Genomic DNA, 16761 nt, shown 5'->3' with positions numbered 1-16761 from the left:
GGAGAGATCTGCCGCATTCTCTGCCCTTGGCTGTGGTGACTGTGGAGGCAAGTGTCAGGATGAATCTCCATCAGGCTGGGTCCCTGAGTGATCACAATGAGCAGTGCCCTCCTGCCAACCGCATGGGACCTAAAGCATGAGCAAGAAATAAGCCTCTGTCATGTTCATGGAGATCTGGGGCTTGGTTGTTACTGCAGCATGACGCCACTCATGCTGACCAGTACACCTGTTAGGAGGCCCCCACCTAAGTCCAGACAAGAGATGATGGCTGTCTGGACTAGAGCCTTGGAGGAAGAGAGGGACAAGAGTGGATGGTCTGAGAGAGATTTAGGAGGTGAAATCCATGGGGCTGGGTGAAGGTGTGGCTGCCAGGGTTGAAGGAAACTCCTGCAGCCATTTTTTCTCTTTCAGGGGCATGCTTGCTCAGACATTCTCAGAAACCCATAGGCTATTTGAGATAAGATTTACCATCCTACTTTTATATCCAGGGTCAGGGCTCCGTGTTGACTCACTTCAAACCTGCCAGAGACCCAGGTGATCTGGGTCATTGCTTCATGCAGAAGGAACCTTGTCCTAAAGGTGAAAGCTGAAGCCACAACAGCTACCATGAATTGATCGGACCTACGGCGCTACGCTAGGGCTTTCCAAATAGCATCAAGTACCACACTCAGAACAGGGCTGCCGGGTAGGCTGTGTTACGGTTTCCACCTCACAGATGGGGAAACTGACGCTCAGAGAGCAATAAGACCTTCCCTAGGTAGGAGGTGACAGAGCCAGGATCCAAAGCCAGTCTGTGTGGCTCGAAACCCACAACTTTTACCTAAGGCTGCGTCATTGCCAGAGACAGAGAAACCCCTCAGTGAATGAGCTGGGAGTCGAGGCTGCGCCCTCCTCTCCGAGCAGCGGATGATGGGCAGTGGGGGAGTCCGAGGCTCCCAGCTGCTCCCTGCACGACAGCCGCCTTTACGGAGGTGTTTGGGCGTTGGCAGTGTTCTGGGCCCCCCTCAAGTGCACGCGTCACCAACTCTCCTGCATAAACATCGGGGGCTGAGTCCTGTTCTTGGCTCTGTACACATGGGCGCCGGCTCCAGGCTCCCACGGATTCCAGGGAAACGGGACTGCAGGGTGTGGATGCCTGCCTTGGGGTGTTTATCCTTGACTCCTGGGATTCGAGGTGCAAGGTTCCAACCCAAGCAGAAACAAAAGCTGCTTCACAGATGTCACCAGAGAGGCAGTGGCATCATTTCGCTTGCTGCTAATTCTCTCTCTCCCTCATTTGTCATTTATCTCGGCAGAGGATGGTAAACTCACACAGTCCCTCAGCCCAAGTCTTTATGCTGTGCTTGTGCCTGGAAAGCTCAGGTTTTAGAGTCAGGTAGACCTGGGTTCACATGCCAGCTTTGCCACGTATGCTCTCCGTAACCTTGAACAAGTTGCTTGCCATCTCTGAGCCTCAGTTTGGTCATCTCAAAAATGGGTTACCAGGTATAACCTCACAGGGCTGTTGGGACGATGAGGGGAGGTATTGTACGTAAAACATGTACTCTGACTCTTACTTCTAAGGGGAAGGAAGACCCTTCACAAACCACCAGCCAAATACATCAATTAATCCCGACCTGATGAGCGATGTGGATGAAGGAGAGAGGGTTGTCCCTGCCTGTGATGGGGGACCTGGGGCTCCTCTAGCTCCTGCGGTGAGGGGAGGCCCTCAGGAGGTGACTTTTAGGCTAAGACCTAAAGGGAGGTCTTAGGAGGAGGAGAAGTTGGTCACTAAAGGCTGGGGGGAGTCGGGGATCATTCCAGGCACAGGGAGCAGCTGCTGCAGAAGCCTTGAGGTGGGAAAGAGGAGGCAGGTGTAGGGTGAGGAAGGAGGGGGATGGGAGGATGGGGCAGAGTTAGCAAGGCAGGCAGAGGCCGGAGCCCGCTGGCTCCTCCAGGTCATGTTGGAGAATCTGCATTTTTTCCTAAAGGCAGTGAGAGCCAGTGACACTTTCAGTGGCTTAGCACATGGTCAGGTGTGCCCTTTAGAAGCTCACTCTGGTGGCTTGCTGTGTGGCAGGGGACTGGCGTGGGGCGAGATGGGACCATGTGAGCGAGTTCAGCACATCAACCCTGACGCTGTGAGCTCCTGAACCAAGGCAGGGGCAGGGAGAGAGTCCGGACTCCTTAGGATGGAGAATTCCTCGCACTTGGTGTTTACTGCGGGAGTGAGTCTAGGGAGAGTGCCCTACTCCACCGTGAGCCCTTTGAAGACAAGGATTAAGTTTGATTTTTCTCTGTATCCACAAGACCCAGCATGGGCTTCACACCGAGAGCCAAAATGTTTACGGCACGCACAAATGGCAGTGAGATTTTAGGGTAGGCTTGTGTGTGTACCGTCTGCTTCTGACCTTCATCCCACTGTCGCCAAGCAGAGGGGCAGGGACCTGGTACTTCCTTGTCCCAATTAAGGTGTCCTTACTGAGCTGCTTCAACCTCATTTCAGTGCTAGAAATATCTGGGGGCTGGGGTGGGGAGATGGGCACCCCACACACTTACCCCTGGGGTCCCACACCTGCCGGGCTGGGCCTGGTCTGGAACCGTGGGGCAGCCCTGCTGGCCCTTCCATAGGTGCAAGGATCGTGGGCTGAGTTGCTGGTACCACGTGTGTGCATGACGTCCCTGTGTCCCTGTGTCTGGGGCGGGGGTTGCTTTTCGAGTACACTTATTCCCCTACATTCACGTTTGTGTTTTTCTGATTGGCCCAGAGGGCTGAACGTGCTACAGCAACAGGCAGGCAGGCTTTGTGGTGAAGACGGCGCAGCTGCACAGAAAGCCAGAGAGCCTTTCAGTGGCTGCCTTGCTGGGTGGCGCTGGTGAGATTGTTTCCTCATCTGTAAACCGGGCACACTCATGGCTTTAGGGCTGTTGTGAACAGGTATCCACCAGGCCAACCAGAAATGTGTCCTGTGAATGAGGACCAGGAGAGGGACTTCCTCTTGTCTCCAGGGAAAGCCACCCACTGGGTGGATAACAGGTGCTAATGGGCACCGCCAGCTTCCGGAACCTCTGCCCACATCAGTGCTGAGGTTCCGGCTGAAGGGATCTGTGTCCCTTCTGTTTTACAGGAATCAGGAAGAGTCTGGGCGGGGTGGGGGGGGGGCGGTAAGGGGAGTGCTGGGGTTGGTTTGGTCAAGTCCACCACTGAGAAGCTGGGTCTGGAAGCTCTGTTTCGGGGGGCTGGGAGTGAGGGTGGGAAAAGCCAGTGTGGGGTGACTCCATGCCTGAGCAGAGCAAGAACCCCAAGGGTCAATCTCTGAACCCAAATTCGAAGTCCAGGGCCTCTGGGCCTTCAGTGTGTGGGCTGTAGGGTCAGAGGTGAGGAGGTCAGGGCTGAGCAAGCAGGGCTCAGGCCAGCGTGTAGAGGGGTGCTTGCAACTGTCAGTCAGCACAGGAGCGCGGCTGTGCCCCTCCGATCTCAGGAGGACTCGGGATTCCAGGCCAGAGCTACCACAGACGCCGTCAGAGCAGTGTAGAAGCAGCCAGAGGATAGCACATCACGTTAGGATGGGCCTGGGCTCCCAGAGCACCCTGAGAGCCCTTCCTATTACAGCATCTTCACAGTGTAAGGTGACCATCCTATCCTACTAGAGCCTCTTCACGGTGTAAGGTACCATCTTTATCTGTGTTCATCTTCCCTGGGGGCCGGGGACTGTGACATCCAGCTTCCTGGGCCTATGACCCCACGCTGGGCCTGGACTGGTACACAGTCAGTCCTCAGGACATGAAATGTGGAATTGACAAGCGACACCAGTAAATTCAGCTCAATTAGTCTCCTGAGCACATACTGTGTGCTTCGTCCCTGACTCATCCCTGTCATTCGGGTGGTTCCCAGCCAAAACCTGGTTTCTATTTCTTGAGAAACCATCTCTGGCCCCTCCAGATGGAAGCTGCCTGCTCAGGCCTGGATAAAAATGACATCCTGCTAAAACCAAGTCTTCACTAGATGTTGGCCAGTCCAAACTGATAGCCTCTTTGAGGCCTCCTAACATGGGTTCTCTGCCACATGCCCAGCAGGTTTTGAATCAAGGTTTCCTGTGGTTTACAAGGCAAACCCAGTCACAGAATGGCTTGGAGCTGGGCCTCTCATGAGGGTGCTCTGTGGGTGCTACGGGGGCTCCCCCTCAAGGAGAAACATGGAGCAGCTGCAGAGGCCGTCAATTTTACTCAAAGGTTTAGAAAAGAAAAAGATAGAAGTTTTTATAGACACGTGCAGACCAAAGGAACGGGATCTACTTTTCCATACGAGCCAAACTCTCGGTCTGGAGTCAAATGGAACATCTCTATAAGTGTACGGAACAAAGCACACATCTTTAACAGAAATTTGCACCTGAGCTGGGCAGCACCAGACCATCCCCTATTATTCCCAACCCTCTGCTGTTCTCTTGTGCCAGGAGGGCTACTCTTGGGACCACATTTGAGGATCTCTGACTGTTGGTGTTCTGGGGAAACGGCTCAGACCACACGTGCACATGGTCAAGTGGTTTTGCACTCCTGTCCCTCCCCTAATCCACTGCTAGCAAGATTCAACACCCAAGCCAAGAGGTGAATGATCTGGAATCAACGCTAAGATCTCATTTTCAGGAATTCTTAGACATTGGGTGAATTCTAGGTCTGACTCTGCCACTGAATCAGAAACAGGTAGGTAGTTTCTTCCCAACCTGCTCTTCAGTTTCCCTATCTGTAAAATGGGAGTGGGCTGTACAATCTCTCTGAGGTTCCTTTCAGCTTCAACATTTTATGTCAGACCTCTATTCCTTGTCCAGGTGGGTATAATTCAGATTCAATTAACATTTATCATGTCAAACTAAAATGGACTGTGAGCACACTTCCATAAATATTATTTGTGTTCTCAAAACCCCAGAAACATAGGTGTTATTACCTCCATTTCGCTTACAAAACAGCGGCTCAGAGAAGTTTAGTGTGTTAACTGAGGTCACACAGCCAGGAAGTTGCAGAGCTGTGATTCAGTCTCAGGCCTGTTTCTGGCTTTGCGTCCAAGGGGCTGAGAGCACACACTGTGTGCCCAACAACTCAGCTTCCTTCAGCCCTCTCTCCCTGCCTGCCCGGGAGCTCAGCTCTGTGCTCTGGGGTAGGGGGCCGAGGATGGGCGCCAGTTGGGGCTATAGGCCACTGGTAGTACAGGTGGACTTTGGCCAACAGGTGTTGATAATGTGCCGGAAGGCTGGCAAAGGGCAGGTTATCAAGGGCTGAGAGGGCATCTCTGGCCTAGCCTGGGTCTGGGTCTCCCAGGTGTCTTCCAGGCCCCATTTGTGCCTTTAACTTAAGAAGCTGCCTACTCTTTGCTTTGCTTTGCCATCTGGGAGCCCCTACCTGCCACATGGCTTGCCATCCCCAGAGACCCACCCTCACATATTCCTGTCCACCTTTCTCAGCCTTCGAAATCATCTCACAGTACCTCTGGGCTGAGGGCAGGGAAGGAAGAGATGTGCTGCGGGGACTGAGCTCAGATCTGTCTCGACCATTAGGAGGGCGACTTCAAGGATGCTTTTATTTCAGCCAATTCAATCACCACCAGTCTGCCTGCAGTAATGGCTTTTGAGCCCTCGGTTATCTTCTCAGAACCTTAAGGTGGCCTCAACTCCTGGCATGACACTGGGCAAGTAAATTCCTCTCTTTTGGCCTCAGTGACCTCATCTAGGCAATAACCAGCTGGTTGGGTCCCCATGGATCGCAGGTCCTCCCAGCGGTGACATGTTAGCATCCACTATCTTTGACTTTACCTTCCCAGAGGAGGGGAACAGACTAGATGCCTTTGGAGAGTGCATCAAGCTTAAAAATTGCACTCGCGCTGTCTGGTGCTCTCACTCGGCACCCGCAGGTGCCAATCCATCCCTCCACACCAAAGGCACACCCGCGCCCCGCCCAGGCCCCCCGGTAGATCCGAGCCTGGCCTTTTAGCCTCGCAACTCCGGAAACGCTAGAGCAGCGCTAGAGCCGCGACTGCGGCGGTGGCGGAGGCGCAGGGGGCGGAGGAGGAGAGATGCGCCCACTTGTCCCGCGGCCTCCGCAGCGGCCCTGGCGCCAGCCCCGGCGCATCAGAAAGGTCCCTGGAACCCTTCGGTTTGTTGCTTGCGCCCGGGGCCGGCTGGGAGTGCGCCACCGGTCGATGGCACCTCACCGACCCCTGCGGCCTCGCAGCCTCCCAACTTGGCAGAGAGAGCGCAGGCTCTTCTTCGCTCCCAGCCGCGGTGAGGTAGGGGCCGCGGCGCTCGCACGCCTCCGTCTCGCCCTTCCCGTGCCTAAGCGCGGGGAATTACACCTCCCCGGTCCGGGGCTCTCCCGGGTGGGAGTGGAGGTGGGAGCACCATTTCTGGCTGGATGTGGGTCTACATTCATTGCTTACGTCTCCCGCGGGAGCCCATCTCTCTCCGCGCCTCATCCCCTTCCGCGTCTCCGCGTCTTGCCCGCTCTGCGCCCGCCTCCCACCGAGCTCGCCGGGTGAAGGGCAGCCGCAGCCCACACCCGCTCCCTGTCCGCAGTCCCTGCCCCCTCTGGCCACCGCGGGGTCACCGCCCGCTTAGGCCAACCCTCCCTTCTCGCCGAGGGCGCCGAGTAGAGGGACTAAAGTTCGGGCGCCTTCGGCCGGCGTAAGGGCCTGCGCCCCGAGGGCCGCGGCCCGGGCGCTGGGAGGTCAGACGCGGCGCTGGCCTCACCTGTTTCTCCAGAGGCTCCTTGGCCGAGAGCGTAGGCTTGGGGGAGGGCGCGCGGTCGCAGACGCAGCCCTCCAGCAGGTAGAGCCCCGAGGGCCGCGAGCTCGAGTCGCTCTCGAAGTAGAAGAGCAGGTTCTGCAGCAGCGCGAACCACTTGGTTTGCCATTTTGTGTTGTCCGAACTCCGCTTGCTCAGGTAGCCCTTGCGCGTGCCGTCCTTGCGCGCCAGCAGTCCCAGGGACGCGACGTGGCCATCGTTCAGCCGGATCCCCTTCTGCATGGTGCTCGGAGGCCAGCTAGACTCCACGCGCTTACATTTTCTCCGCGCGGCACCCGGCAGCCCCTGTCCGTGCGGCGCGCTGCCTCTCTCAGGCGCTCGCTCGCTCCTTCTCGCTCTCCCCTCCCCCCAAATTTCTACAGTCCGGGATCTGGCGCCGAGCCGCGGCTGCTGGAATCCAGATGTACCATTCCCCTCCAGAACCTCTTCCCCGTTTCGCAGAGCCCCCGGGCCCTGGAGATGCTTCCCGACCCTCCCCTGGCGCCGGGCAAACTGAGGGACTGGCGAGCTGCGCGCTGGCGAGGGGCAGGCGGAGTCATGTGACGCCGATCCCTCGAAGAGCCCGCTTTAGCAGCGCGGACAGGGACACACGCACGCAGCCCGCCGAGGCGCAGAGCCGCGAGCAGGCTGCACCTTGGCGCCTCCTCCCCCTCCCCGGACACACAGACGCACACGCATAAACAAATCCTGTCCTCCCTCCCCTGATATCCTCTTCTCCCCTTCAGGTGTTAAAAAGCAAATCGGATCAATTTTCGTTTAACCCAGTGGAACACCAGAGGCTCGCCATCCCGGGAGTTTGCGTCTTTGCGCCCCGCCGCGGCGCACTGTAGACCTTGGGTTAAGTCCCATTTGTCATTTTCTCCTCCAAAGGCTTCCTCCTGGTACTTTATTTTTCTAATCCGTGGTGGATGGAGGAAGGTGGATGGCGAAACAGAGCTGAAAGAGCTTTCAGTTCTAATATTTGCGTAATCGGCCAGGTCACATTCATTTCAGCATCCAGCCCCACTTCTGGTGGCTTCCCCAGCGACCTAAGGACAATACAGACGGAGATGTGGAGGGGGAGGTGAGCGTTTATTTTATTTTATTTTGAATGTTGCCATAATTACGGGCGCCACCCCCTGCGCCCTGAGGTCTGGCCGGCGAGCCGCTGCTGGGAGTTTTCTGCAAATACCCTCCAAAGCCTGAAGGCGGGCTTCAAACGCAGGCGCCAGGGACCATGGGAGCCTTCAAATAGCTGCGCTGGCGCAATGATACCTTAATGATAGATTTTCCATTCTTATTTTTAGCTCCCATTCGCCTACACAGTTACACGGCATTTATCCGAGAACGTCACAGCGCCCGCCTGCTGCACCGGGAGGGCGCGCGGGCCGCCGGGCAGCCGGGGCGCTGGAGCGGGGAGCGCGCACCGCCGCCTGCCGCAGAGGGCAGCGGCCTCGCTCGGGCCGGGAGCGGCGCCCAGCCCGGCCTGGCCTGTTTGCAGCGAGGATAGGCGGCCGCGTAGCCCTCAAGAGGAAGGAAGAAAGGACACCATTTTTCAGAACCTGCGGGGCCCCCTCCTCCCCCACGGGCAACATGCACACACCCTGGTCTGGAGCGAGGGAAGGGCCTGGGAATCAGGTAGCCCTGGGAAGGCCCAGGGAAGTCCACGGAGAGACACCCGGCTGTGGCTGAACTGGACCTGCCCCGGTCCTGGGCACGATGGTGCAAGCCTGCCTTTTTTAGGTGGGGACAGTTCCGAGGGAGAGATTGACAGTGTTAACCTTACTCTTCCCTCTCGGTTCCCACGCTCTGGGCTTGGGAACTGTCTAAGGACGCGGTGAGGCTGATTTTTCTTCGCGAATAATGAAAGCAAAGAAGGGAGATGGCTAAGCTTCTTTATTTAGTCTCGATTTTCCCAAGGAGGTCCCTATACCGTGACCACCTTTACTTCTCTTTTGCCCTCTTTATGGAAGCAGAGTTTCCAGAAGTGAGGTTCCTAATCCAGGCTCTCTTCGTGTAAACTTTTCTATTAGGAAGCCTGATACAGAGGCCAAGGAAGCGTCAGGGAAGGGACACTGTTCTGAGTGCTTCAGATCCGCTAAGTTGTTTAATCCTCACACAATTCTATGGAGTAGTGTCCACCCCTCCCCCCCGACGCCTCATCAGCGCCATTGTACAGAAACGGGAAACGGAGGTGTGGAGGGGTTGAGTGACTTGTGCAGAGTCACTCAGCTGGAAAGTGGCAGGGGCGGGATTTGAACTTGGTAGCCTGTCCCCACTGGAATTCCTTCATTACTTCACTCATTCACTCATTCAGTTAGATACACCTCATCCCACCAGTGTTCACTGAGCCCCTAGTCTGTGCCAGGGCTTAGGCTGGGCCACTGGGGACATGGTGATAAACAAAACACAGTCCCTGCTTTCTGGAGCTTAGACCAGCCCAAGGGTTCCTTCTGTATAGGGCCCTTGGCAGGAGGGAAACCATTTTCCCCTGGGTTTGGGGAAGAGGTGTAAATCAGGAAAAGAACTGAATCCACTTCCGTGGACCTCAACCTTGGTGCACTTAGAGTCCCTGGAAAGATTCGTTAAATATCTTTGTTCAGGCTGCACCCCAGATGGGTAAGTCAGAACCTCTGAGAGTGGGACATGGGCATCAGTACTTAGAAGGCTCCCCAGGTGATTTGAACGCACAACCAAGGCTGAGAACCACGGATCTGAAGCTTGGATGAAGAAAATCCCCTCTCAACCTCCTCCCTCCCCACGGCTGGCACTGAGTCGGCCAAACGGCCCCCTCTTGCTGGTTTTGGAGTTCCTGGTGGGAACTCCAGGAATTCCTGGTGGGTCGGGCCACGCTGGGTGGTTGGGCTTGGCTCAAAGTATCCAGGTCAGAGAGAGGAGGGGACAGCAGCCCTGGCACTTTGATTATGTCCATCTGAGCTCCATTCATATTGCTTGCTCTCCAATCTCTGTCAGCAGAAGCCTGAGCAGAGCCTGTGAATGGGCCCTCAGGTCATTCCCCTGGTCTCCAGCCAGAGGGCCCTTGGAAGGCCCTCAGGGGAGTTGGTTAAGGAGACATCGTTTACCAGGCTGGCTCCAGCTTGTGTTGGGGTGGGGGTGCCAGGAAGCAGGTAGGCATGTCTTGCCATAGCGGGCAGAGGTGGGCACGTCTAGCTATCATGTGTGTTGTCTACCAGGCCAGAGACCAGCTCTTCCCTGAAGGTGGAGAAGAGGTCCATGTGAGCATCACAAAGTGCATCCGGGCTTTGCCTTGTTTCACTGCATCCTCCCAATAAGGCTTTTGGACAAGGGTTAATAACCCCATTTCACAGATGGAGAAACTGAGGCTGGAGAGTGGAAGCCATCTGGTCCTGGACAACACATGAAAAGGTGCTTAACATCACTAATTATTAAAGAAATGCAAATCAAAACTACAATGAGGTATCACCTCATACCGGTCAGAATGGCCATCATCAAAAAAATCTACAAACAATAAATGCTAGAGAGGGTGTGGAGAAAAGGGAACCCTCCTTCCTGCACTGTTGGTGGGAACGTAAATTGATACAGCCACTATGGAGAACAGTATGGAGGTTCCTTAGAAAACTAAAAATAGAACTACCATATGACCCAGCAATCCCACTGCTGGGCATATACCCAGAGAAAACCATAATTCAAAAAGACACATGTGGGGCTTCCCTGGTGGCGCAGTGGTTAAGAATCCGCCTGCCAATGCAGGGGACACGGATTCAAGCTCTGATCCGGGAAGATCCCACATGCTGCGGAGCAACTAAGCCCATGTGCCACAGATACTGAGCCCGTGAGCCACAACTACTGAAGCCCGTGTGCCTAGAGCCTGTGCTCCGCAACAAGAGAAGCCACCACAATGAGAAGCCCGTGCACAGCAATGAAGAGTAGCCCCCACTCGCTGCAACCAGAAAAAAGCCCGCACGCAGCAATGAAGACCCAATGCAGCCAAAAATAAAAATAAATAAAATAAAATAAAAATTTTAAAAAAGACACATGCACCCCAATGTTTATCGCAGCACTATTTACAATAGCCAGGACATGGAAGCAACCTAAATGTCCATCAACAGAGGAATGGATAAAGATGTGGTACCTATATACAATGGAATATTACTCAGCCGTAGAAAGGAACGAAATTGGGTCATTTGTAGAGACGTGGACGGACCTAGAGTCTGTCATACAGAGTGAAGTAAGTCAGAAAGGGAAAAACAAATACCGTACATTAACGTATGTATGTGGAATCTAGAAAAATGGTACAGATGAACCTATTTGCAAAACAGATGTAGAGACACAGACGTAGAGAACAAACCTATGGTTACCAAGGGGGGAGGGGGGAGTGGGAGGAACTGAGAGATTGGGATTGACATATATACACTATTGATACTATGTGTAAAATAGATAACTAATGAGAACCTACTGTATAGTACAGCGAACTCTACTCAGTGCTCTGTGGCGACCTAAATGGGAAGGAAATCTAAAAAAGGAGGGGATATATGTACATGTATAGCTGATTCACTTTGCTGTACAGCAGAAACTAACACAACATTGTAAAGAAACTATACTCCAATAAAAATTAATTTAAAAATGAAAAAAACTGATCATCATAAGACCAAGTGCTACCTGTTACTAATAGGGTTAGCTTGTTTTTCCCCTGAATCATAGCTTTGTACAAATCCATAAATGTGGATGTAATATCATTTCCTGGATATTTCTCGAGACTTGTCTTACGGCCCAGTATGTAGTAAATATTTGTAAATGCTTAAAAAAAAAAGAGTGGAAGCAACGTTCGCAGAGTCTTACAGGGAGGAGCTGTGATGGGGTGTCCTGACTGCTCGACCAGAGGACTTTCCTCTCTGGGTCTCCCAACTTCCAGCTCTCTGGGCTGAGGTCTCTGCAGATAAGGAAACAAGAAGGAGGATTAAGGAGTATTTTGGTGGGTTTGATATCTGCATTTAGAAATGGCCAGCTAATGACAAGGACATCACTTAGTCCAAATTCCTATTAAGTCTTTTTTTAACTTTTATTGGAGTATCGTTGCTTTACAGTGTTGTGTTAGTTTCTGCCGCACTGCAAATTGAATCAGCTATGGATGAATTGGGAGATTGGGATCGACATATATACACTACTATGTATAAAATAGATAACTAATGAGAACCTACTGTATAACCCAGGGAACTCTACTCAGTGCTCTGTGGTGACTTAAATGGTTAGGAAATCCTAAGACGTCTTCATGGGGGGATTTCCGCCAGCCTTCAGACTAGAGGTCAGCTTGGGCATTTGTTGACATGGGTGTTGTGTGGGTCTGACCTGCCTTTAGGCCCTGGGAAGCGAGGATCTCCGGGCGGTGTGTGCGTGTGTGTCTGTTGTGTGTGTGGAAATATCTGAGTGGTGTGATGTGCACGTGAGAGGTGTATGTATGGTGTGTGTGTAACATTTAGAGGACCTTTGGTTTTTTGACAACATACTCTGAAAGAAAAATGTAGCTTTCACATCACTTAAAACAATGAAGCATTAAGTTTGTGGAGTCAGAGGACTTTTGGAAATGGAAGCTTTGTGGGTAGGGGCTCACTACTCCAACTTTGGGCTTAATTGGTTAGCTTTGCCCCAGGATCCACATGCAGATGTCAGGGGTTTATACCTTTACTTTCTGGCCAGTGAAAATAGCCATATTATACCATCGGATTATAAGTGTAATGCAGGCTTTTTGTAAAGTATTAAGGCATTATAGAAAATAAAGAGAGAACTCCTCCATTGATTTTTTTTTTTTTTTGCTATTTAACGTCCTTGACTTTTCTCTTTGCTAATATATTTACCACAATAGGCTTCTATAACACACGCTATTTTATAATCTCAATCTCTCTCTTACTCTCTATTTACTTAACAGTATGTGAGGACATCTTCTCATATTACTACAAATTGTAATCAACAGAGTCTTTATGATTGGGCATTTAGGTTGTTTTCAAGTCATAGTTTTTGGAATAATGCTGCAATTAATATCTTTGTATATACATTTCCCTCCCTTAGGCTAAATTCCTGAAAGTGACATTTCTAGGTTAAAAGAACATATGTTTGAAACATTAGTACCTATTAGTAGATTTCCAAAGAGAGCTTTTATTCTTTACATGGCTGTCCCTAGGGATGAGACTGTCCATTTCTCCATTTCTTTGTCAATCTTGGATATTGATATTATCCATCTCCTAAATATTTGCCTGTTTTGAAAGAACAGAAATGATATTCCTTTCTTGTATTGATTTTCATTTTTTAAATTGCTGTGAGGTTAGACTTTTTTAATGTTTATAATTATTTACATTCCTTTTGGGAATTTCTTGTTAATATATATTTTTTTCAGTTGCGTTTATATTTTTCACGTACATTTATCACAGTGCTTTATGTATGAGGGATATTAACCAGCAGTTTTTATGTGTTGCAAATAATTTTCACAGTCTGTTGCTTGTCTTTAATGCTCTATATCTATATCTATATATTGTATATGTCTTTATTTGGATTGTAAGAAATTTTAAAACTTGGGTGTAAACACCTTTTTCTTTATGGTTTCTGATTTTAGATTCCCTACCCTCTTGTGCCAGTTCCTTCAAGATTGAAACATATTTGCCCATATTTTCTTCTTCAATTTTATAATTTTATTTTTTTCCATTTATACTTTGAACTCATTTGGTGTTTGAGTGAGGTTGGGATCGGCTTATTATTAATTTTTCCCACATATCTGGCAAGTTGATCTAATACCCTTGATTGGATAATCCAAACTCTACCACTGATTGGAAGTAGCATCTTTATCATATACCAAATTCTTGTCAATACTTGGGACTATTTCAAGATGCTGCTTTTTGTCCCATTGTTCTGTCTGTCTGTTCTTAATACCAGTGATTTTTGTTTGTTACTGCTTTACCAACCATTTTGAAATCTGGCCATAGAGAAACACCCTCCTCATGTTTCTTTTTTACAGTGCTCCTAAATATTCTTTTGTATTTATTCTTCAAGATTAATTTACTACTCATTTTGTCAAGTTCCAGAAAAGTCTCAGAGATTTTCTCTGGAATGACATTGAAAACATCTATTCATTTAGGAAGAATAAATACTTTTACAATGTTTTGTCTTCTTATTCAAGAAAAAAGTACATCACTCCAATTTTTTGTCCTTCAAAATCTTCGGATAGAATTTTATGTGTTTCTTTTTTATGTATATATCTTGCACATTTCTTGTTTAATTTATTTGTGGGTATTTTATATTTTTTGGTTGCTAATGAAAATATGAACTTTTTTCCTATTTTTAAAAAAGACATTGTTGGTATATAAGAAAGCTATTTCTATTTATTTATTTTGTAGGCTGCTGTCCTGAATTCTTCTAGTTTTCAAAAATCTAATTTTTAAACTAGAAGACAATTGGAATAGATTTCCCAATATTTAGGCATTCTTGTATTTCTTAGATAAAACCCACCTGGCCATGGTGGATTTTTACATTATCACTGGTTTACTTGGCTTGTTTATCTCTCCTGAGTTAATCTTGGTAATTTAAGCTTCCAAGACCATTTATTTATATTTTCCAATTTATTACATAGATCTGAACCAAACATTTGCTTACAAGTTTGCTAATTTTCTCCATCTATGTTACTTCTCTATTATAGGTGCTGATTTTGTGTTTGTATGTTATCTGATTTTTCTTGCAAATGTTTTAACTATATTATTATTAAGACTTTAAATTTATTTGTTAATTCTATCCTTTTCTGGCTCATTAATATACACTTATATCTTTATTAAATTTATCCTCCCACTTTCTTTAGATTTGTTGTTTTCTCCTAACTTCTTGAATGCTTAATTTATTTATCTGAATGCTTAATTTATTTATTTTTATTATTTCTTGCTTAGTAGCTATTTAAGATTATGCCTTTTCTTTATATATATATATATTTAAATTTATTTTATTTTATTTTATTTATTTTTGGCTGCGTCGGGTCTCCGTTGCTGTGTGCGGGCTTTTCTCTAGTTGCGGCGAGCAGGAGCTACTCTTTGTTGTGGTGCGCGGGCTTCTCATCGTGGTGGCTTCTCTTGTTGTGGAGCACAGGCTTTAGGCACGTGGGCTTCAGTAGTTGCAGCACGTGAGCTCAATAGTTGTGGCTCACGGGCTCTAGAGCACAGGCTCGGTAGTTGTGGAGCACGGGCTTTGTTGCTCCGCGGCATGTGGGATCTTCCTGGACCAGGGCTTGAACCTGTGTCCCCTGCATCGGCAGGCGGATTCTTAACCACTGCACCACCAGGGAAGCCCACACCTTTTCTTTCAAGTGCAGACTTTTTCTGGATCCACTAGGACTGCTATATAAATTCCTGATTATCACTCCATTAAAATATTCTGAAGTTAGTTTAGTTTTTAGGCAGATACTTTTCAAAGTTTAATTGAAGACTCTCTGAACTTCCAAGTAGATGTTTTGCTTGCTTTGACATATTTCTGGTTCTATTATATCGTGCTTAGAGAACGTGGTCAGTATTATTTCTACATTCTGAAGTTTCTCACTGTTTTTATTGTGCCCTGTATATGGTCAATTTAGTGATTGTTCTATGGCCCCTGGGAAAGAAGATACATATTCTGTTCACAGAGTATGGAGTTTGACAGATATCTAGCAGCTTAATTTAATAAGTTATATTTCAGGACAAATCTCTAATTCTGGTCTCTGTTCAGGGCAGCTGGCAGCTGTGCACAGAAGTTACAGCTGTTGGCACGGTTGTGAGCACCAGGGCTGAAAAAGCCAATATTCCTTTCTAACTCAGTCCAGTGTCCCTGTGGCTCAGGGACTTGCTAACATCCAGAGCTCAGTAGCAGACCAGGAAGCAAACATAAAGGGCCTCTGAGTAGCCAAAGGGAAAACCAGAGCTCCAAGACTCTGATTTAACCAGAGACAAGCCCCCTGGGCCATCGTCCATCACCTCTGCATATACGCTGTATACTGCCTTCTGGTGAACTTGGCTGTTAGGCTTCTTAGCCCGTCGAGAATCAGGAGCAAAAATTTGGCCTGTGTGTGAGCTGAGCATATGGTTGTCCATCCATTAAGTAAAGCAGATCTCAGCCCTCCACGAGCACAGAGTACAGTGCGGCAGTCCGACCACCAGTGTAAGAAGCTCGTGCCCGGGCATCTCCCATTTGCCACTTCACACCTGCTCTCCACTCTTCCTCGGCCTGCTCTGTGCCCCGGGAGGCTGGCATCAGTCTTTGGTCTCAATCCCGTCAAGGGCTTCTGGTTTGGTTGCAGTGGGGAGTGAGGTTGGTGTAGCAGCCCTGCTGTCAGTGGTGCTCTCCACTCAGCCCTGCCTCTGGGTTCCAGTGACAGCTCCCTCCCCTCCCAGCTGCTCAGACCTGGGGTGGTACTTACTCCAGGGTGGAGCTTTCTCTCTGGTTTCCCTCCTCCCAGCCAAAACCTTTGGACAGAGTCCCTTTTATATAAAAGAGTCCCTTTTATATCCTCTCTCAAATTACCCAGTTTGAATGTTCTCTCTGTTTCCTGCTGGACCCTAACTGATTCAGAGCTGATAGGAAACCTAAGAAGAATTCAATCCAACCTCCTCATCTTTTTTTTTTTTTTTGCGGTACGCGGGCCTCTCACCGTTGTGGCCTCTCCCGTTGCGGAGCACAGGCTCCGGATGCGCAGGCTCAGCGGCCATGGCCTATGGGCCCAGCCGCTCCGCGGCATGTGGGATCTTCCTGGACCGGGGCACGAACCCACGTCCCATGCATCGGCAGGTGGACTCTCAACCACCGCACCACCAGGGAAGCCCTGCCTCATCTTTTGATTGGGAGAGTGACATGCTCAAGATCACACAGATAGTCCATGGCTGGCTAGAACCAGAATCCAGGTCTCTGGGATCTTAGTTTACCATTCTCGCCTCTCCAGTATTCTTTCTTTGGATCAAATTTTGTGACATACAGAGGGCTAGGGCTGACTTATAACCATGGAGGAGTATGAACAATAAGTCAAGGATTTACC

The 16761-nt window shown here is 49.8% G+C and overlaps 1 protein-coding gene across 4 annotated transcripts in view; it reads right to left on the bottom strand.

Annotated features, from left to right (window-relative positions):
- The window catches only part of RASGRF1 (Ras protein specific guanine nucleotide releasing factor 1), a gene marked incomplete at both ends in the record, with an annotated part of 103349 nt that extends 96342 nt beyond the window's left edge, over window positions 1–7007 (bottom strand). For 3 of the 4 annotated variants that reach the window (XM_082647362.1, XM_082647363.1, XM_082647361.1), the window contains one exon: window positions 6717–6992. In XM_082647362.1, coding sequence (XP_082503488.1) covers window positions 6717–6992 — 276 coding nt within the window. Of the gene's footprint in view, window positions 1–6716 lie in introns of all 4 variants that reach the window. The other variant, XM_082647360.1, reaches the window with a different exon arrangement.
- Window positions 7008–16761: the final 9754 nt, after the last annotated feature.

Source organism: Grampus griseus (assembly GCF_964374135.1).
Source record: "Grampus griseus genome assembly, chromosome: 2".
Lineage (NCBI taxonomy): Eukaryota > Metazoa > Chordata > Mammalia > Artiodactyla > Delphinidae > Grampus > Grampus griseus.
This window is presented reverse-complemented; position numbering and strand designations above follow the sequence as displayed.